The 21,631-nt window shown below is 39.5% G+C and overlaps 1 protein-coding gene across 1 annotated transcript in view; it reads left to right on the plus strand.

Moving 5' to 3' along the window:
• Positions 1-409: 409 nt before the first annotated feature.
• Positions 410-21,631, plus strand: part of OAT (ornithine aminotransferase) — a 29,003-nt gene continuing 7,781 nt past the window's right edge. Inside the window, exons 1-8 of the mRNA XM_037805156.1 lie at positions 410-493; positions 6,379-6,470; positions 10,034-10,259; positions 12,111-12,335; positions 12,438-12,533; positions 15,568-15,695; positions 16,239-16,361; positions 17,141-17,269. Of these exons, the coding sequence (XP_037661084.1) occupies positions 10,061-10,259; positions 12,111-12,335; positions 12,438-12,533; positions 15,568-15,695; positions 16,239-16,361; positions 17,141-17,269 (900 nt within the window). The 5' untranslated portion in view covers positions 410-493; positions 6,379-6,470; positions 10,034-10,060. The remainder of the gene's footprint in view (positions 494-6,378; positions 6,471-10,033; positions 10,260-12,110; positions 12,336-12,437; positions 12,534-15,567; positions 15,696-16,238; positions 16,362-17,140; positions 17,270-21,631) is intronic.

The raw sequence follows: 21,631 nt of genomic DNA on the forward strand, positions 1-21,631 counted from the left end.
ACGCGGCGCCTCCGGGTTCTGGGAGAGGGGCGGCGCGGGGGCGAGCTGGGGTTGGTGTCCCCTCAGGGCTCTGGCTGCGCAGGGCGCGGGTCGAGCCCACCGTCGGCCTCCGTCCCCGGGCCTCGCTCCTCGAAGTGAGGCCCAAGAAACGCAGCGAGCCCCTGGAGGCCCCGACGCCCGTTTCACCCTTCGGGTCTCAGTCGGTGCGCAGGGGAGGCACCGAGGGACAGACGCGCGGCCCCGCACAGCGACAGCCCCTCCTGGAGGCGCGGGCGCCCGCGGCTCGTACCCGCGGCCCCGGGAAAGTCGGGCGATGCGCGGCGGCGGGGCGGCGCCCACGCGATTGGTGCCCATCTCCGCCGCCAGCCAATGGGCGACGAGGGCGTCGAGGGGGCGGGCGGAGCCGCGTCTTAAGGCAGCCGTGACGCGCCGCGAACGCCGCTGCTGCCGCGTCGACGTCGCGTGTGCTGTGCTGGCCTCCGGGCGCCGTCAGGTATCCGCGCGGGCGCGGCGAGACCGGCTCGGTGGCCGGGCGGCGGCTCCCCGCGATGGTGGCCCGCGAGGCGGGCGGGCGCGCGGCGGCTCCGGCCGGGGTTCCTGGGGAGTCCGCTGAGGGGGCCCGCTGGGCCCGGCGGCCGCCAGATTTCGCCTCCGCGGCCGGGTTACGGCACCGGCCGCCCGGAACAGCGGACGGCCGGGACCTGCCGGGACGCGGGGCCTCCCCGGTCCGGTGGGTCGCCTCAGGATCACCGGTCCGGCGCGGCGGGCGGACGCGCGAGGGAGGGAGGCGGGAGAGGCTGTGGATGTGGCATCCCTGGCTGCAGGCGGGGCGGGGCGGGGCCGGGCCTCTCTCCCGGGCTTGGCCCTCCCCGGCCCGCAGCTCTCGAGTCTGCCGCGCGGGGTCCCCAGCGCCCCGCGATCCGGGCGCCGCGGCCCACGCTTCTCGCCCACCTCTGGGTTTTGGGAAAGGAGTTTGGACGCCCGTGGCACTCTCGATTCCTGAGGTCGGCAGGGAGACTGAGAGAGCTTTGTAGAGTGGTCCAGGGCCCTCCCAGGCGGCCCCTGGGCGCTACCGCCGCACCTGCCCCCCTCTCCCCGCCCCGCCAACATTTTTCGCCCTCTTGTTTCTCTCTAGCTGTTGTTCAAATAAAGAATTACGGAAGTAGAGCTGTGCCTTACAGTAAGATGCAGGTGAATTAGGTGGTGTCAGGGGACTGGGTGCCAGCTGGACTTTTAGCATCAAAACTTCATTCTTCGAGGTCCTTTGCAGAGTTCATTAAATGGTTGAATTCAGTGAAGACCTGCTCTCGGTGATCTACAGTCTCCTTTTGTCACTCTGTCTTACCTTCTTGGTGTTCGCTTGTACCTCTTTGATAAATTGAGCAGGGGAAAGAAGTGGCTTTATAATCTCCAGTGTCTCAATTTTGAGCTTTTCCTACGGGATTGTAAGAGTAAAAATTTTTATAGATAAACTAGTTCTCAGTTGAACCTGGAAGTGTTCTTCAGATTTGCAATCCAATTTCTTTCTCTTACCTATTTGAAATAAACAATCGACTCCTTTCATTAGGATATCCTGGTTCCATCTTTAGAGAATCTGGTTTCTGGTTATGAAAAAAATGTGCAATCTTTTAATAAACTCTACAGATAAATGAAAAAGTTTATTGTTTTAGGTTTACAATTTTTCATTTAGTAAAAGTGTTTTAAGGTTAATTTTGCACATGCCCACCCCTGAAAAAAAAAAAGAAAACCAATATAACTTTAAATAGTAAAAACATTAAAAAGGTATTTTTTCTTCCCAAGAGGCTGTCTTGTATGTAATTTCCCCATAGTCTGTCTCAGTTATTTGGGTGTGTATTTTCTGCTGGTTACTGAGTTCTCCCCTCTCACCCCCAATTCATTACTGAACTGAGGCAGATGATTTAACAACAGATTATGAGACACAGCTGAGAGAGGAGTTCTTGCTTTCCTTCAGAGGACCCAGTTATGCCAAATGGATGCTTGTAAATTTTCCAAAATGTCTATCTGTTGCTGGGCAAGGTGGATCTGAAGCTGGAGATTTGCATACATGCATTGTAGGCATCTTAAGCATTCCTTGGGCTTGTAGTCACCTACTGAGAACAGCTCTGTTGTCTGGACATTCAGGAAAGCAGTTGGTGGGGAATTTGCTTGCAGGTTAATATAGCTGGGGTAGGGTTTGGCTAGGGGGAGAGGTGCAGCACCACCTTCCTCTTTGGCTTTTCTGTTAGATGGATGACTAGTGTGCTGCCCCTTGTGAATAATGCTGGCTTAGGCATTAATCAAACAACCTCAATGCCAGCACCCGCCCCTGTAGTTGAGGCTTTACTGAGTTCTTGAGGATGGGCCAAATTCATATATTTTAAAATAGTGATGAATGGACTCAATTTTGGAGGTGTGTGGAGGGTGTGTTGTAGGTTAGCCTGTCCTTTTTCAGTAGTAATACTTTGGTTGTTTGCCAATGACGCATTTAAGTTGAATTTTAGCCAGAATTCTGGTTACGTAAAAAGGTTTGGTTGGCAGAACTTTTCAGAAAAAGGACTGTATTGGTGATTGGTTGCCTCAAATCCAGTAAATATTTGACAAATACAGTAAAACCAAATTTACTTCTCAGGTTGAGTGGTTTAAGTGACTTTTTGATGACTTTGCAGGGATTATTCTTTTAGAGTGATTTAAGAAAATAGTATTTAATAGACTAAATTGACTCTTCAAAATGCAGCCTTTAAGAGAAACTCACTTGTAGGTCTGCTCCAATGTAGGGAGGGAGGGAGCAGGAGTTCCCTGAAGAAGGACTGCATTAATTATGTGAATTACTTAAGCATTCACTGCTAAAATTTTTGCTTATCCATAGCAATTTGTTCTCATTTCCAGGACCTGAGTAAGGGCTTCTGTTATGTGTGACTCCAGCTGCATGCCTGGTACATGTTATTTTGACTCTGGAAGGCCTTAAACCTAAGGAAGTGAACTCTTGATGAAAACAATTACTCCTTAGGAGGTCTGTGCAAATGGTGTGGGCCTCAGCTTGCTTAACATTCTGGATCTCTGGCTGAATCATCTCTGGTTATAGTGTTGCTCACTTTCTCTTGATACCTTGACTTCTGCAGGGGTCCTAAGTGTGTCTCTTCAGGAGTGACCTCATCATTGAACAAACGAGGAGTGCCAGCCAGTGCTGGAACCTGGGCAAAGCAAATTTTAAGACAGGGTTATTGTCCTTTTAAGGAAGTTTATAGTCCGTGAGGGGGGAGGGGGAAAGAGGCACGTAAAACAATGTGCTGTTTTCACAGGTCCTGTGAAAGAGGGCTGTGCAAGCTCCCTGGAAGCCATCAGAAGGGTCTCTGTGGTAAATCTATGGGGAGGGTGAAAAAGGCTAATGTGTATATAGTATGTGTACATAGGAAAAAAATAAAGATTCTCTTTGTGGAATTACAGGTAATTCTAGTCTGTGATATGTATATATTTTAATTAACAAAAAAATTTACTCTTTTTAGGAAAAAAATCCCAGTATACAGAAGAAACTATGTAACTGTCTATTTTTTGTACTGCAGAAATTGGCTAGTTCTGTTATGAATTTAAGGGAGAAAGGGAACTAATATTGTGGCCATTTTGTGCTGGGTTTGGTGCTTAAGGTTAACTAGTTAATCCTCAATAATGCCTTGAGTGACTTCAACCACATTTTTCAAATGGGGAAATTGATGTTCAGAAAGATTGACAGAATCACCCAAAGAGACTCAAGTGCCACAGCCGGAATTTAAATCTTGGTCTTTCTGATTCAAAGCCTGCGGACTTTACATTCTTACTACCGTGTTTTACCAAGGAGAGGAAATTTTTGAGGTTAGCTATTTTTAAAGCCAGTTTAAATTCTGTTCTAATATTTCTTGGATGGTGCCAAGCACAGTTAACTTGAACACAGAGGATCCTTTGAGAAAAATTTGCTTACAGAATCCTGGTATACCACGATCCACCAAACTGTAGGATCTTTCTCCGTTGAATGAAATATCCAGAGTTCTACTTTTAAAACCTTAATGAGTGTTAGTAACTTATTGTTATTAGGTATTTTTATTAGAGTAGTTTTACAGAAAACTCTTGGTTTATGGAAAAATCATGTGGAGTTCCCATATTACATCACCTCCCCTGCCCATACCGTTTTCCCATTTTGCATTAGTGTGGTACCTTTGTTGCAGTTGATGGTACCACACTAATGAAGAACATTACTCTTCTAATTATAATAACTATAGTCCATAGTTTACTTTAGGGTCTACTCTCTGTGTTGTATAGTTATATTCTGGTAACATACATACAACCTAAAATTATTTTAGCCACTTTCAAGCATACAGCTCAGTGTGTTAATTATATTGGCTATGTTGTGCTACTGTCACCCCAATCCATTACCAAAACTTTTCCATCAGCCTGCACAGAAACTGAAACAATTGAGCAATAACTCCCTATTCCTCACTCCACCCCTACCCCCAGTAAGCTAGGTTCTAATTTTTGACACCGAATTTTCATGTTTTAATTATATCAATGAGATCTTAAAGTCTTTGTCTTTTTGTATCTGGCGTTGTTCACTCAACGTGATGTTTTCAAGGCTCATCCATGTTGTTGCATGTATCCGAACTTCCTTCTCTGTTACAGCTGAATAATATCCCCTTGTATGTATATACCACATTTTGTTTATCCATTCATCTGCTGATGGACACTTGAGTTACTTTAACCTTCTGGCAATTGTTAATAGTGCTGCTGTGAACATCGGTGTGCAAATATCTGTTAAGATTTCCTGCTTTTGATTCTCTTGGATATATAGCTAGAAGTGGGATGGCTGGGTCTGTGGTAGTTCTATACTTAACTTTCTGAGGAATCCCCAAACTGTCTTCCACAGCAGCGGCACCATTTACATTCCCACCAGCAGTGTATGAGGGTTCCTATTTCTCCACATCCTCACAAGCATTTGTTATTTTCTGTCTTTTTAAAAAATGGTAGCCGTACTGGTGGGTGTAAGATAGTATCTCATTGTGGTTTTGATTTGCATTTCCCTAATGGCTAATGATGTTGTTAGTAACGTTTTGAATATTACTATTTTGTCAGTAAGTTATAGTTAGTTACTCTTCAATAAAATGGCCTGGACTTGGCAGATAAGTGGATTTTTTTTTTTATCCCATTTGTTTCAGGAATTAGCAAATAATTTTCTAATATAAAATGAGAATGTTGAGTTTAAGCTCAAAGAATCCATTTTTGTATCAACTTGTTAATTAACTTGAAAGATACTATTTAGAATTTTTAAAAATATTTTTTTAATGCCCTGATTTTTTTTGATGCCTCTTTGCCCGGTTCTTGTGCAGCCACAGAGCTGCAGACCTTGATTAGGAAAATCAAATAAAATCATTTGGGTTTTAGAAATTGATCCCATCCCCTACAGAGAAACTTTTGTCATAATCAGGCCTTCACTTCCTAGGGTAGTGATGTCTACAAAGCTTATCAAATCCTTTCTTTTCCTCTTAGCAGCCTTTTTCTTGCCTAACCTTTTTCTCCTTTATTTAAATGCAACTGCCCAGGCAGATGTCCAAATTCATTTTTAATACAATTTCCTGTCTGATTTTAAATGTAATTCATGGTCATTGTAGAAAATGTGAAAAGTGCAGAAAAGTGGAAAGAGACCATTGTGAACCTTTTTGTACCTTTCCTTGTAGTTTTTCTCTTGATGGTGGTTTATTTTTTGTGTTGTTGGTCATTTTGCATATGACTTTATTTTCTTCACTTAAACATATCTTAAAACATCTCTCCATGTCATTAAAAACGTTCATTATTTAAATGACTACACATTATTATGTATGTGATTGGTTGAACCTTCTCATATCATTGAACACTGTTACGCACGAATGTTTCTCCATTCCTGAGTATTTCTGTACAGTAGACTCTTAAGAGTGAAAATTACCTGTCTGAGAGTATAAACATGTCTCAGGCTTTTATTAAGGCTACAATTCTTTTCAGAAAGTTATTTCACTGTAGAGTGCCATTGAGTAAACTATGAGGACACATCACGGGTTTCATTGCTAATTTTTATGGGTAAAAATTAATGTCTGTTGATATAGTAGTGTTTTAGTTGGCCAAGTAGAGCATTACTTCTTACTGAGCAGAGCGTAAAGAACTCGAAATGAATTTGAAAATCAATGTTTTAGATGTAGCAATAGTATCTAGGGGAAGTTTTGTCTAGTAGAACCAGACATTTTTGCCAACAGCAACTTCTAGCCTAATGACTCTTTTAAAACTTTGTTGTTGATACGTACTTCCGTGAGATAAAATCTAGTTAAAGTCATTGGCCTTTTCCTCTGAAAAATGCACTTGGTACAATTCTGCATTTTATTTCAGGAACGATTGGATTGAACCTTTTGAAGTGTCCCTGGATCTCTGCTTAAAAATCTGCATTCTCGTCTGAACCGTGGGAAGAAAGAGGATAGTTGGTGAGTCTTTGGCACACTGGAGTTCTGGATTTTGCTTAGCAGTTGTGAATTTCCTAAACTTGCTGTGTTTACTGGATAGTGCAAAGTTGAAAGAGAAGTAAGCTAAACTCCAAGTGTGATGTTTTGTTAATTTGGCAGCTCAGAACAAAGGTGCTGTAAGATTATGCATGAGTTGACTTGTTCTGTTGAAACACCAGTTAACTAGTTTCTGTTTTTTTTTTTGTTTGTCTTGCAACTTTCTACAAATCTTGAATTTATCTTGAAAAAACACGTTTCTTTCCAGACATGATTGCTGTGCATGTTCTCTAATTTTCTTTTCATTCTTAGTTTCTTCATAGCACAGTTTATTAAAAAAATTTTTATTGTGATAACATTTACAACATAAAATTTCCGATTTTAACTATTTTCAAGTATACAATTCAGTGGTATTAATTACATTCACAATGTTGTGCTACTGTTATCACCACCTCTTACCCAAACTTTTCAACCCCTGGACAGAAACTCTGCATCCATTAACATAGCTCAGTCTTTACTTGATTGCATATTGTGATGATTATGGTAAAACTGGATATACAACAGTGTATCCCCCACTGTGATGGGGGCCAGTGATGCTTGGAAGACAGAAGCCTCAGGAGATACAGAAACATATGGCAGTAAATGCTGGATTTACTCAGTGATGTTTATAGGTGTTATTACTAAAATTCATACAGATAACTTATTGTAGTTTGTTCTCTAGTTCCTAATGACTCTTCTTCTTCAAACAGTTGCTTTTATGATGCAAATTTTGGGCTGGTTAAGTTTTTTTTTTTTTTTTTTTTCTTTTTAAAAACTTTTTATTTTGAAATGCTTACAGGACAGTTAAAAAATTAATACAAACCCTGTACAGAGAACTCCCAAAACCTGTATCCCCTAGATACCCATACACACAAATGTTAACATTTTGCTAAATTTGCCTTATTCGATCTATCCATCAGTCCATCTATCAGTCTACCTATTTATCAATCCATTTTCTGAACACTTGATTATAGGTTGTATTCATCATGCTCCTTGAACATTTAATACTGGCATATACATTTCCTAAGAACAAAGATACTCACTTATGTAATCACCTTAAATGCAGTTATCAACTTCAGTAAATTTAACATTGATATAAAGTTATGGTCTGTGTTCTGATTTTTTCAGTATATCCCAATAATGTCCTTTTGAGCCTTTTCTCCTCCCTTGTCAGATCCTGTCTAGGATCACAAATTGTATTTAATTGTTGCTGTCTATTTAGTTGCTCTTTCTTTTTTATAATTGTAGGAACATATGTACAACATAAACTTTCCCATCTCAACCACTCCCAAGCATACCATTCAGTGGGATTAATCATATTCATAATTTGATATCCTCACTACATTTCTATATTTCTTTTTTTTTCTTTTTTTTTTTTTTTTTTGCTTAAGTCCCATCTGTGTCCCTTTGAGCCTCCTCTCCTCCATCCTCAGATCCCATCCAGGATCATCCTTGGCATTTAATTGTCATCTATTTAGACTGTCTTTTTTTTTTTTTTTCTTTCCATTGTGGAAACATATGTACAGCCTAAATCTTCCCACTCCACCCCCTCCCTAGCATTCCGTTAGTGGGATTAATCACATTTAGAATGTTGCAATGCTATCACCTTCCCACCATCCACTTCTAGAAGTTTCCCTTCACCCCAGACAGAAACCCTACACGCATTTCTACCTTTCATTACTAAAACTTGCCCATCTCCCCAGACTGAAACCCTATACCCATTATGCATTTACTCCTTATTCCCTCTGCCTCCTGCCCCTGGTAAACTGTACTCTAATTTCTATCTATATGAGTGTGAATATTCTCCAATACAGTTATGGGCTGGATAAGTTTTACAGAAACATAGCCATTGTAGCAGAATAGACTCTTTATTTGGGGAATTGTCTTTTTAAATATATATAATTTTTTTGGTTGATCTGTTCAATTTCTTGTAAAAGTCCTTTATAGGCTATTTATTATAAATTGGCAGAGCATTTTTTTCCTAGTCTGTTTGCCTTTCACCTTTGCTTATGGGATGTTCTGGTTTGCTAAAGCTGCCGGAAATGCAATATATCAGAAATGGATGTGCTTTTATGAAGGGGATTTATTAGGTTACAAATTTACAGTTCAAATGGTATAAATTATCCAAACTAAGGCATCAACAAGAGGATACTCCTTCACTGAGGAAAGGCTGACAGTGCCTGGAACACCTCTGTCAACTGGGAAGGCACATTTCTTGGTGTCTGCTGGTCCTTTGCTCCTGGGTTCTGGTTTCAAAATGACTTTCTCCAAAATGTCTTTCTCCAAAATGTCTCTGGGCTTCTGACTCCCTTAGCTTCTCTTTCAGCTCCCATGTATCCTTGTGTGTTCTTCTCAGGGTGTTTGTCTCTAAGCGTCTGGGTTCCTCTCTTAGCTTCTCCAGGACAAACTCTGGGCTTCGTCTCTTAGCTTTGCCTCTTCAGACGTCTTTCTGTTCGCATATCCAAGTGTCTGGGGTTGTGTCAGCCTCTGAGCTCTCTTAAGGAATCTTAGTAAACTAATCAAGACCCACCTTGAATGGGCAGGGTCACACCTCCATGGAAATATCTAATCAAAAGGTCTCACCCACAGTTGGGTGGGTCACATCTCCATGGAAACAACCTAATCAGAAGATCCCACCCATAATAAGTCTGTACCCACAAAGTTGGATTAAAAGAGCATGGCTTTTGTGGGGGACATAATAGATTCAAACCAGCATATGGCATAATTTTGATGTGTAGAATTTTTAGATATTTGTGGCTAAATATTAGATTTTACCTTTTGTATGTGTTATGCTTCAACCTTTCCTGCCCTCAACAAATCACTTCCTCCCTCTCCCACCTGTTCTTTTCATGATGGTCCCTATTATCTCGGTAGAAACCAAATTCTTCCTTTATTTCTTCACACCCAATAGACCAGGACAAAGTCGATATGTAAAATAATTCTCCAGTCCCTGCGTCTCCTGCCCCATGACTACACTCAGACCAGGCCCCCTTCTCTGAAGTGGCCTCACTGCCTGTGTGCTCTCCCCTGCCGTCTTGACCTTGGTTCCTCAGTCTGCAAGATCTGTTACCAGCTCTGTAGCCTGTCTTCTGTACAGCCCTGCCTAGCTACTCTGCAGTGAGTTCCTTTGTCCTGATGTACTCTTAGCACTGTTGACGTAAAAAACAAAAAACAAAAAAGTGTGTGTGTAAGTTATTTTATAAAACTCTCAAGTGGTACAAAAGGGTGTAAGTGAAAAGTAAAAGCCACTGACTTCCCATCCACCTTTTTCTGACATAGTCCTTAGCACACATCCTTGTTGTAGCACCTGTCAAGTTTTCCTGTAAATACATATTTCTTCCCTTTGTTGCCTTCAAGCTCCCCAAAGGCAAGGACCAGGGCATATTTCTCTTTTATTTGCCTGATCCTTTGTTGCACATATGGTAGATGCTTGACAAATACCTACTGGGTTAATATACATCAACTCTGGAAGTTTCTTATTCTCAGTGCCTTCTCTTTTCTTTGATCAGGTCTGTAAAATCCTGCGGGAAGGAACAATGTTTTCCAAACTAGCACATTTGCAGACTTTTACTATACTTCGTCGTGGAGTTCATTCTTCAGTGGCTTCTGCTACATCCGTTGCAACTAAAAAAACGGTCCAAGGCCCTCCGTCCTCTGATTACATTTTTGAACGGGAATCTAAATATGGTGCGCACAACTACCACCCTTTACCTGTAGCCCTGGAGAGAGGAAAAGGTACCTGCAAGTTCATCCTGGTTTTTTGTTTGTTTTTATTTGAAAGCTTTTTAAAAAATTAATTGCTTCTCTGTTTTTTTGTATGTTTTTCTCAAGATGCATTTAATTTTGATATTGCAAATAAATTTAATTTAATATTGATTGAACATCTAATGCTTGCTTTGGGAGATACAAGGATGAACTCATTTAGTTTTTGTCACAGTGGACCTTACCAGTAGGGACTATAAGAGACATAATAAAGTACTATAACTTTGCTATCATTTTCTTTTCTTAACTTTTATTCTGGCATAATTTTAGACTTAAAGAAGTTGCAACAGAAGTACAAAGAATTTTCTTTTACCTGTTACCTAGATTTTCCAGGTGCTAACATTTTGCCTTATTTGGTTTATCATCTCTCTCTCTGTCTCTCTCTCTCTCCACACACACACACACACACACACACACACACACACATTTTTATTCTGAATCATTCAAGAATAAGTTGCAGATATTATGCTCCTTTGTTAGTGTGTGTTTCCTAACAAACAGGAACAGTGTAATGATCAAAGTCAGGAAGTTAACATTGATACACCACCATTGTCTAATCTATAGCCCTTACTCAGATTTCTTTATTGTCCTTTATAGCAAAAGAAAATCTTTTTATAAGTTGCATTCAGTTATCATGTCTGTTTAGTCTTCTTTATTCCAGAACAATTCCTCAGTCTTTCTAAACTTGGTATTTTTGGAGAGTACAGGCCAATAATTTTGTGGAAGGAACCTCAATTTGGGGTTGGCTTACGTTCTCTCGGGATGAGATTCAGATTGTATGTTTTGGGCAGGAAACCGCAGACCTGTTTTTGTGTCCTCCTCAGTTTGGCATGTCAGGAGACACATGACATCTTTGTATTCCATTAGTGACAGTGTTGACCTTTAGCCCTTGGCAGATGGTGTCCCCTGGGCTTCTCCACTGCAAAGTTACTATGTTTCCCTAAGCAAAGATGTTTTGAGATTATGCAAATATCCTGCTATCCATCAAACTTGGACTCAGTTTTAGCCTCTATTGATTCTTGCTTAAATAAATTATTACTATAATATTTTGGTTATTGCCAAATGGTGATTTATTCCAGATTTTGATATAAACAGCCTTAACTTAATGAAATAAAAGTTTATGACTTAGGTTTAGGCCAGAAGATGACAGTTTGTGACCAGTACTGTAATATAGATGTATCGCCTTTTGAACAAAAAATCTAGATGTATGTATTACAAATTTGGAAACAATTTGGTTTGCAGAATTATTCTTCATTTATAGTAGCAGAGGATGAGCTCTGGAGCATGACAGACTAGACTCAAGTCCCAGTTCCACACCTGCTAGCTTGGGCCAGTTCTGTAATCTAAGCCTCTTATTTCCTTGTCCCTGTACAGGGGCTAGTAACAGATTCTCATAAGGGTGAAATTAGGTGCCAAAGCACCTAATATGATATTTAAGTATATGCGGTGTACACAAACCCCCCAATTCATCTTACTATCTATAGTCAACTTTTCATGATCTTATCTAAGTTTAACTCTTTGCCTTTAAATTCCAATTTTGACTTCTTAATGTTCAAATTAGATACAGGTTTCACTTGAGGGTTTACATCCTTTTCATGGTATGCCATTCTTGTTAAACCTGTTTTTTGATGATTGACAGATAAAATATAATTCCTTAAAATATCTAATACAGAAAAATTTATTATTAAACAAGCCTGAACCACAATTATATATTAAATGGAGGGTCATATGTTTCATTCAGAAAGCTTGCTAGCAGTGTTAATCTTTAGACTTTATATAATCTAGTAGTTTTCTAAAATTCTTTGTTTTCCTTATATATTTTAGGCGTTTACGTGTGGGATGTAGAAGGCCGAAAATATTTTGACTTCTTGAGTGCTTACAGTGCCGTCAACCAAGGGCACTGTCACCCAAAGATTGTGAATGCTCTGAAAAGCCAGGCGGACATACTGACCTTAACGTCTAGGGCTTTCTATAACAATGTTCTCGGTGAATATGAGGAGTATGTTACTAAACTTTTCAACTACCACAAAGTTCTTCCTATGAACACAGGTAAAATATTTCCTTTTTTGGTTACATAACCAAGAAAATAGTCTTATTATTTTCTGATAACTTAAAGCATTTTTAAAATCTGAAATTTTTCCCTCTGGATAGGAGTGGAGGCTGGAGAGACTGCCTGCAAACTTGCTCGTAAATGGGGCTACACCGTCAAGGGTATTCAGAAATACAAAGCAAAGATCGTTTTTGCAGGTATGTGAAATTAAACATTAGCTACTATCATTTAAACATGCACTTCCATTTACGGTTTTAATTTACTGATGAGATACTTTAATGTTTTTGCCTCCTACCTGATTCTTTATTTGCTGAACATTTCATTAAAAATTAATGAGGAACTTCCTTGTCTTGGGTTTATTTTCAAGTTATTTCTTCATATGTAGGATTTTTCTCTCCTAAACAATTCCCTACCAGTTCCTCCCTAAAATGAGTGATCATTTGATTTAATTTCTCATTATCTGCTTATCTGATTTTGTTTTCCATAGCAGTTTTCCAGTTAATTACCTGTTCTTATTAAAGTGGAGGACTTTTGTTAGGTTGTCTGGGTCTGGGTTGGGTTATGTTTGAGTGGGCCATGCCCTGGGTATGAGATCAAGTGTGAATCTTGTTCTTTACTGCATTGGTTGTACCATGTTCTCTGAAGCTATGGGGAGGAGGAGAGCTGTAGTTTCCCTTGTATACTTCTGGGAATGGTTGAGAAGAATTACTTGAATATTGGTTAGGGGGAATAATGGTTGAGATGTTGTAATCTGGCTTTTGGGAGTTGTATAATGATATACAGTGATATACAGTGATAGATTTTGAATCATTTTTGAAGAAGTTGGTTTCAATTCTTAAAACAAATTATGTATAGATTTGTCACTGCCCATGGTTAAAATTCATTTTTGTGGTAATTGAATACCTTAAATGTTTTGCCTTGTGAATAGACTACATGCAGTTAAAATCGTAAACTCCATCATATAATAGAACCCAGAGTTTAAATGACCACTAGTAGTTGGTATTTGGGGATGGCAGATTAGTGTTCCCAAGAGGAAGAAACCTTTCGTAGCTCTGCAACTTACCATTTAAAAATCTTATGGCTCGGTTGTAGAATAGTATAATTCTCTCTCTCTTTTTTTTTAACTTTATCAAAAAATTAAAAAACAAACAATAAAAAAACATTTCAAACAAAACCAAAACAAAGGAATAATAAAAAAAGGTAACCTAAAATAACTACATTGCTTCCAACATGTTCCTACCATACCCAAGAAAATTAACAAACTATTACCAAACAAAGGTATAATAAAAACAAATAACCTAAAATAACTACATTGCTGCCAACTTGTTCCTACCATACCCCCAAAAATTAACAAACCATAGTCATTCCTGAGCATTTCCATAACATTAAGTTTACCCTCTGTAACTTATCTGTACTTATTAGGATTATTGTTAATCTAACTGTCTCTTGGTATTTGTAGTGATTTTCATTCTTACAGACTGTATCAGTCTCTTTAAGGTTAGCAACGGGTATTAAGATGTTTTCACTCAAGTACTGAAAGAAACTAGTGAGTCAGTGGGGTACAGAGACAGAGGATGTCTGTTCACGCAGTAGATCCCTTATTACTTGAACGTTAAGCAATGGGGGATGAGCTCCATGAGGCTGGATAGAGGAGAGAGAATAGGTCCTTGGCCTAATTAGGTACATTTTTTCCTTAAACAAGCCTGGTCAAAATCAATACACTGTTATTAGTGGATGAGTAGAGTGGAGATTGCTCATAGGTGAGAGAGGCTTTGCAAGAGTAGTTTTTAGAGATGCTATGAAGCCAAAATACAATAAGTCAGTACTGGGTTAATTAAGTTGCTGCTGGCAGAAGTGGTGGTAAGATGTAAAAACGTAACATAGGCGAGCCCTCAACCCTCTCGACTGTTCTACCTTGTTTGCTTCCTGGAGTTTAACCCAATCTGAAATGTTCTTATTCATTTGCTTTACTGGCTTATGTTACGGTGTTTCTTCTCTACTAGAATTAAGCTCTTTGAGAGCAGGGACCTTGCTGAACTTATCAGCCTTCTGTGCCTGACGTATAGTAGGCATGCAATCAAATTTATTAATGAAATAAATTAATGTATAAAAAATGCTTTTGAACAAAGGCAGATGTCTTATCATTTAGCATTATGAAGGACTGGATTCAAGGAAGGAAAAATTGAAAGTATTTGGATTGTCTGAGGATATTGTCTCCAAATGAAACTTAAAATGCATTCTGTAGAATAGTTAGCTTGCAATATTTGGATTTTTAAAAGGAAAACCTGTTAATTCTCTATGAAAAATATCCTCTTTCTCCTATCATTATCAAAAACGTACCATCTCAGGAAAAGCATATATTGAATGCCTAAATTGCTAGGGTTTGCTATTGGGTTGGGATTAGTGAAAGAAAAGATAAGTGTCTCTTTCTTTATATTAGTGTCAAGAGACTCAGTAGAGAAGTACATGAAATAGTAATTGCAGTGCCAAACTGTAGTCCTCTTACGCCATATGAACATGGCATTGAATATGAGTTTTTTTTTTTTAATTCAATTTTATTGAGATTGTTCACATACCATACAATCATCCAAAGTACACAATCATTTGCCCATGGTACCATCATACAGCTGTGTATACATTATTCCAGAAAAGAAATAAAAACAAAAAGAAAACTCAAATCCTCCCATACCTCTAACCGCCCCCACCTGCATTATTGACTCATAGTATTGGTATAGTACATTTGTTACTGTTGATGATAGAATGTTAAAGTACTACTGACTGTGGTACATAGTTTGCAATAGGTATATTTTTTCCCTGTATGTCCCTCTATTAACTTCTAATTATTGTGTCATACATTTCTAGTTCATGAAAGAGATCACTAATATTTGTACAGTTAATCACGGACTTTGTCCACCACAGGATTCACTGTTTTATACATTCCCATATTTTAACCTCCAGCTTTCCTTCTGGTGACATATGTGACTCTGAGCTTCCCCTTGCCACCATTCACACATCATTCAGCATTGTTAGTTATTCTCACAATAATGTGCTACCATCACCTCTGTCCATTTCAGGTTTTGTTTTTAAAAATGAAAGCCTCTTAGAGGTTCTCTAAAGCAAACCCTTGACTTTTTTTTTTTTAAATCAAACTTCCTAGGTATTTTGGGGGAACAGTGTTTGATAAATTTGGGGGTTTGTTTGAAATAATCAGCGTTTGTTTCTCCTTTCTAGCTGGAAACTTCTGGGGTAGAACCTTGTCCGCTATCTCCAGTTCCACAGACCCCACAAGTTATGATGGTTTTGGTCCATTTATGCCAGGTTTTGAAATCATTCCCTATAATGATCTGCCTGCTCTTGAGGTACTTCACTAGTAACTTGGTGCTTAGCACATAGTAAACAGAAATAATACTTGTTGAATAGATGAGTTAAAAATACATTATGTGACTGTAATGAAATTTATCCTATTTAAATTAGGCCGAGGTTTCAGGCTTGTTCTTTGTAATGGAAAATTAGTTTCCAACACAGAGAAAACTGAGTGCCATGGTCTAATCTTTATAATTAGGCAGCTACTTTAGATTTGTATCCTTGATAACAATTAACTTGGATATTGTCTTTTAAAATACTTTACTAGATGAAACTGTGCCATTTTTCGTTAGTTTTTAAAAGTTATGAAGTGGAGGATATGGGCAAAATAAAAAGATTCACTTAAAATGGCTTTAAATGGCCATTGACCTTAGGTTTTACTTACAGTACATTTAACTGCATATTAGAAAATGTAGGTTAGAGTAGCTTAAAGCTGAAGTGTTTGGTAATTGACAGGAAAATATGTGTGGTGTGTGATTTCAGATTTTCAAATGAGGCAGAAAGGAAGTTATTAAAACTTTCTCATATTTCTTTTGTAGCGTGTTCTTCAGGATCCAAATGTCGCTGCGTTTATGGTGGAACCAATTCAGGGTGAAGCAGGTGTGGTTGTTCCAGATCCAGGCTACCTGCTGGGAGTGCGGGAACTCTGCACCAGGCACCAGGTGTCCTTGCAGCCCACCCCTTATGCTCCGCCTTGGGGCCCACAGGCTTCTGCCTAACTGCAGGCGGCTCTTAGAATTCCGCTGTTGGGAGAAATGCAAAGATTAAATCCCTTGTCCACTAGAGGGAGCCTCATTCCCAGAGCTGCAGAACTTTTGAGCCTGTTGTGTCCACGCCCAGCTCAGAAGCTGACTTGTTACTGGCTCTGGAACATTGGCCTTACCCGGGCCTAGGCATAGCTGTGGACTTCGGGCCTTAACCAAGTTCTCTCCTCTCTTCTCTAAGAGCATTTCATGCTTAATCCTTGTAACAGTCCCAAGTCCTACCAAACCCTTTGCTGTCATCCCCCAGCTCCAAAATTTAATATCTCTCCCCCTTCTCCCACCAATGTTAATACTTGTGTAGTTGTTTTTCTTTTTTAAACCATTGATTACTTTCTGTCATATAGTAAATGTTTAATAAATATGGAATAAACAGATGAATTAATTTGTTCCCAGAGGGTAGTTATAGCCAACCCCCCCCCACCTCCCCTAATCCTCATCTTCGCGGTGTGACTTTCCACTATGTAGAGCAGTGTGAAATGGCTGTGGGGGGTGGTGGTGCTGTTGTAGCCTGACAGTAAATAATTGGGGTGTTTACAGGATTTCCTGGGGTCACCGTTGGAATTGTGTAGATAGTTAAAACCTCATCACAAATCTGAGGGCATATCAGAATTAAAGATCACTATTTTCCTTGAGGAAATGAAAATGATAATTAATGCTGTTATGTTGTTTTCCAACAGGTTCTGTTTATTGCTGATGAAATACAGACAGGATTGGCCAGAACTGGCAGATGGCTGGCTGTTGATCATGAAAATGTTAGACCTGATATAATCCTCCTTGGAAAGGCCCTTTCTGGTGGCCTCTACCCGGTAAGTTTCATGTCCACCTCTTTGTTTTCCCTACCCTTGTGAAATACACCCCTGGAATATTTTTACGTCAACTAATGGTGACAAAAATGCTTTCAGATGATTTGGTTTTACTTAGTGGACTATGAGTCACCTGGAATATCAGACATTTCAGGGTTCTGGTGATGACCCAGTTAATTTTGACTGAAGAATTGAGTGTGCCTGGAAATTGCTATGGCATTTGTTTTGATTGGAAACATTTTATCCCCAAAATATTCCCATTCACCCCTGTGCTTTTTTTTTTTTTTTTTGATCTTCATTTTATTGAGATATATTCACATACCACGCAGTCATACAAAACAAATCGTACATTCGATTGTTCACAGTACCATTACATAGTTGTACATTCATCACCTAAATCAATCCCTGACACCTTCATTAGCACACACACAAACATAGTAAGAATAATAATTAAAGTGAAAAAGAGCAATTGAAGTAAAAAAGAACACTGGGTACCTTTGTCTGTTTGTTTGTTTGTTTCCTTCCCCTATTTTTCTACTCATCCATCCATAAACTAGACAAAGTGGAGTGTGGTCCTTATGGTTTTCCCAATCCCATTGTCACTCCTCATAAGCTACATTTTTATACAATTGTCTTCGAGATTCATGGGTTCTGGGTTGTAGTTTGATAGTTTCAGGTATCCACCACCAGCTACCCCAATTCTTTAGAACCTAAAAAGGGTTGTCTAAATTGTGCGTAAGAGTGCCCACCAGAGTGACCTCTCGGCTCCTTTTGGAATCTCTCTGCCACTGAAGCTTATTTCATTTCCTTTCACATCCCCCTTTTGGTCAAGAAGATGTTCTCTGTCCCACGATGCCAGGTCTACATTCCTCCCCGAGAGTCATATTCCACGTTGCCAGGGAGATTCACTCCCCTGGGTGTCTGATCCCACGTAGTGGGGAGGGCAGTGATTTCACCTTTCAAGTTGGCTTAGCTAGAGAGAGAGGGCCACATCTGAGCAACAAAGAGGCATTCGGGAGGAGGCTCTTAGGCACAATTATAGGGAGGCCTAGCCTCTCCTTTGCAGCAACCGTCTTCCCAAGGGTAAAACCTATGGTAGAGGGCTCAACCCATCAAACCACCAGTTCCCTATGTCTGTGGTCATATTAGCAACCATTGAGGTGGGGTAGGCCAATACCCCTGCATTCTCCACAGGCTCCTCAAGGGGGCACTACATACTTTTTTCCTGTTTTTTTTTTTTTTTTTTTTTTTTTTAACCTGTTCTGCCTTTTTAAATCAACTGTATGGAAAAAAAAATTAAAAAAACAAAACAAAACAAAAAAAAACAAAAAAGAAAAACATACAATAAAAGAACATTTCAAAGAGACCATAACAAGGGAGTAAGAAAAAGACAACTAACCTAAGATAACTGCTTTACTTCCAACCTGTTCCTACTTTACCCCAAGGAAGTTACATAATATAGCAACATTTCTGTGAACTTGCTCCTACTATATCCATCAGAAATTAACAGACCATAGTCATTCCTGGGCATCCCCAGAACGTTAAATAGCATATCTGTTCTTGGATTACTGTTCCCCCTTCCTTAATTGCTCTCTATTGCTAGTTCCCCTACATTCTACATTATAAACCATTCGTTTTACATTTTTCAAAGTTCACATTAGTGGTAGCATGTAATATTTCTCTTTCTGTGCCTGGCTTATTTCGCTCAGCATTATGTCTTCAAGGTTCATCCATGTTGTCATATGTTTCACGAGGTCGTTCCTTCTTACTGCTGCGTAGTATTCCATCGTGTGTATATACCACATTTTATTTATCCACTCATCTGTTGAAGGACATTTGGGTTGTTTCCATCTCTTAGCAATTGTGAATAATGCTGCTATGAACATTGGCGTGCAGATATCTGTTCGTGTCACTGCTTTCCGATCTTCCGGGTATATACCGAGAAATGCAATCGCTGGATCGAATGGTAGCTCTATATCTAGTTTTCTAAGGAACTGCCAGACCGACTTCCAGAGTGGCTGAACCATTATACAGTCCCACCAACAATGAATAAGAGTTCCAGTTTGGCCACATCCCCTCCAGCATTTGTAGTTTCCTGTTTGTTTAATGGCTGCCACTCTAATAGGTGTTAGATGGTGTCTCATTGTGGTCTTAATTTGCATCTCTCTAATAGCTAGTGAAGCTGAACATTTTTTCATGTGTTTCTTGGCCATTTGTATTTCCTTTTCAGAGAACTGTCTTTTCATATCTTTTGCCCATTTTATAATTGGGCTGTCTGTACTATTGTCATTGAGTTGTAGGATTTCTTTGTATATGCAAGATATCAGTCTTTTGTCAGATACATGGTTTCCAAAAATTTTTTCCCATTGAGTTGGCTGCCTCTTTACCATTTTGAGAAATTCCTTTGAGGTGCAGAAACTTCTAAGCTTGAGGAGTTCCCATTTATCTATTTTTTCTTTTGTTGCTTGTGCTTTGGGTGTAAAGTCTAGGAAGTGTCCGCCTAATGCAAGGTCTTGAAGATGTTTTCCTACATTATCTTCTAGGAGTTTTATGGTACTTTCTTTTATATTGAGATCTTTCGTCCATTTTGAGTTAATTTTTGTGTAGGGTGTGAGGTAGGGGTCCTCTTTCATTCTTTTGGATATGGATATCCAACTCTCCCAGCCCCATTTGTTGAAAAGACCATTATGACTCAGTTCAGTGACTTTGGGGGCCTTATCAAAGATCAGTCGGCCATAGATCTGAGGGTCTATCTCTGAATTCTCAATTCGATTCCATTGATCTATATGTCTATCTTTGTGCCAGTACCATGCTGTTTTGACAACTGTGGCTTTATAATAAGCTTCAAAGTCAGGGAGTGTAAGTCCTCCCACTTTGTTTTTCTTTTTTAGAGTGTCTTTAGCAATTCGAGGCATCTTTCCTTTCCAAATAAATTTGATAACTAGCTTTCCAAGTCTGCAAAGTAGGTTGTTGGAATTTTGATTGGGATTGCATTGAATCTGTAGATGAGTTTGGGTAGAATTGACATCTTAATGACATTTAGCCTTCCTAACCATGAACATGGAATATTTTTCCATCTTTTAAGGTCCCCTTCTATTTCTTTTAGTAGAGTTACGTAGTTTTCTTTGTATAGGTCTTTTTCATCTTTGGTTAAGTTTATTCCTAGGTACTTGATTTTTTTAGTTGCTATTGAAAATGGTATCTTTTTCTTGAGTATCTCTTCAGTTTGTTCATTTCTAGCATATAGAAACATTACTGACTTATGTGCATTAATCTTGTATCCCGCTACTTTGCTAAATTTGTTTATTAGCTCTAGTAGCTGTATCGTCGATTTCTCAGGGTTTTCCAGATATAAGATCATATCATCTGCAAACAATGACAGTTTTACTTCTTCTTTTCCAATTTGGATGCCTTTTATTTCTTTGTCTTGCCGGATTGCCCTGGCTAGCACTTCCAGCACAATGTTGAATAACAGTGGTGACAGCGGGCATCCTTGTCTTGTTCCTGATCTTAGAGGGAAGGCTTTCAGTCTCTCACCATTGAGTACTATGCTGGCTGTGGGTTTTTCATATATGCTCTTTATCATATTGAGGAAGTTTCCTTCAATTCCTACCTTTTGAAGTGTTTTTATCAAAAAGGGATGTTGGATTTTGTCAAATGCTTTTTCAGCATCTATTGAGATGATCATTTGATTTTCCCCTTTTGAATTTTTAATGTGTTGTAATACATTGATTGATTTTCTTATGTTGAACCATGCTTGCATGCCTGGAATGAACCCCACTTGGTCATGGTGTATGATTTTTTTAATGTGTCTTTGGATTCGATTTGCAAGTATTTTGTTGAGGATTTTTGCATCTATATTCATTAGGGAGATTGGCCGGTAGTTTTCCTTTTTTGTAGCATCTTTGCCTGGTTTTGGTATTAGATTGATGTTAGCTTCGTAAAATGAGTTAGGTAGTGTTCCATTTTCTTCAATGTTTTGAAAGAGTTTGAGTAAGACTGGTGTCAGTTCTTTCTGGAAAGTTTGGTAGAATTCCCCTGTGAAGCCATCTGGCCCTGGGCATTTATTTGTGGGAAGATTTTTGATGACTGATTGGATCTCTTTGCTTGTGATGGGTTGATTGAGGTCTTCTATTTCTTCTCTGGTCAGTCTAGGTTGTTCATATGTTTCCAGGAAATTGTCCATTTCCTCTACATTATCCAGTTTGTTGCTGTTCTAGTTTGCTAATGCCGCAGAATGCAAAACACCAGAGATGGACAGGCTTTTATAAAACGGGGGTTTATTTCACTACACAGTTACAGTCTTAAGGCCACAAAGCATCCAAGGTAACACCTCAGCAATTGGGTACCTTCACCGGAGGACCG

Source organism: Choloepus didactylus, chromosome 15 (assembly GCF_015220235.1).
Source record: "Choloepus didactylus isolate mChoDid1 chromosome 15, mChoDid1.pri, whole genome shotgun sequence".
Lineage (NCBI taxonomy): Eukaryota > Metazoa > Chordata > Mammalia > Pilosa > Megalonychidae > Choloepus > Choloepus didactylus.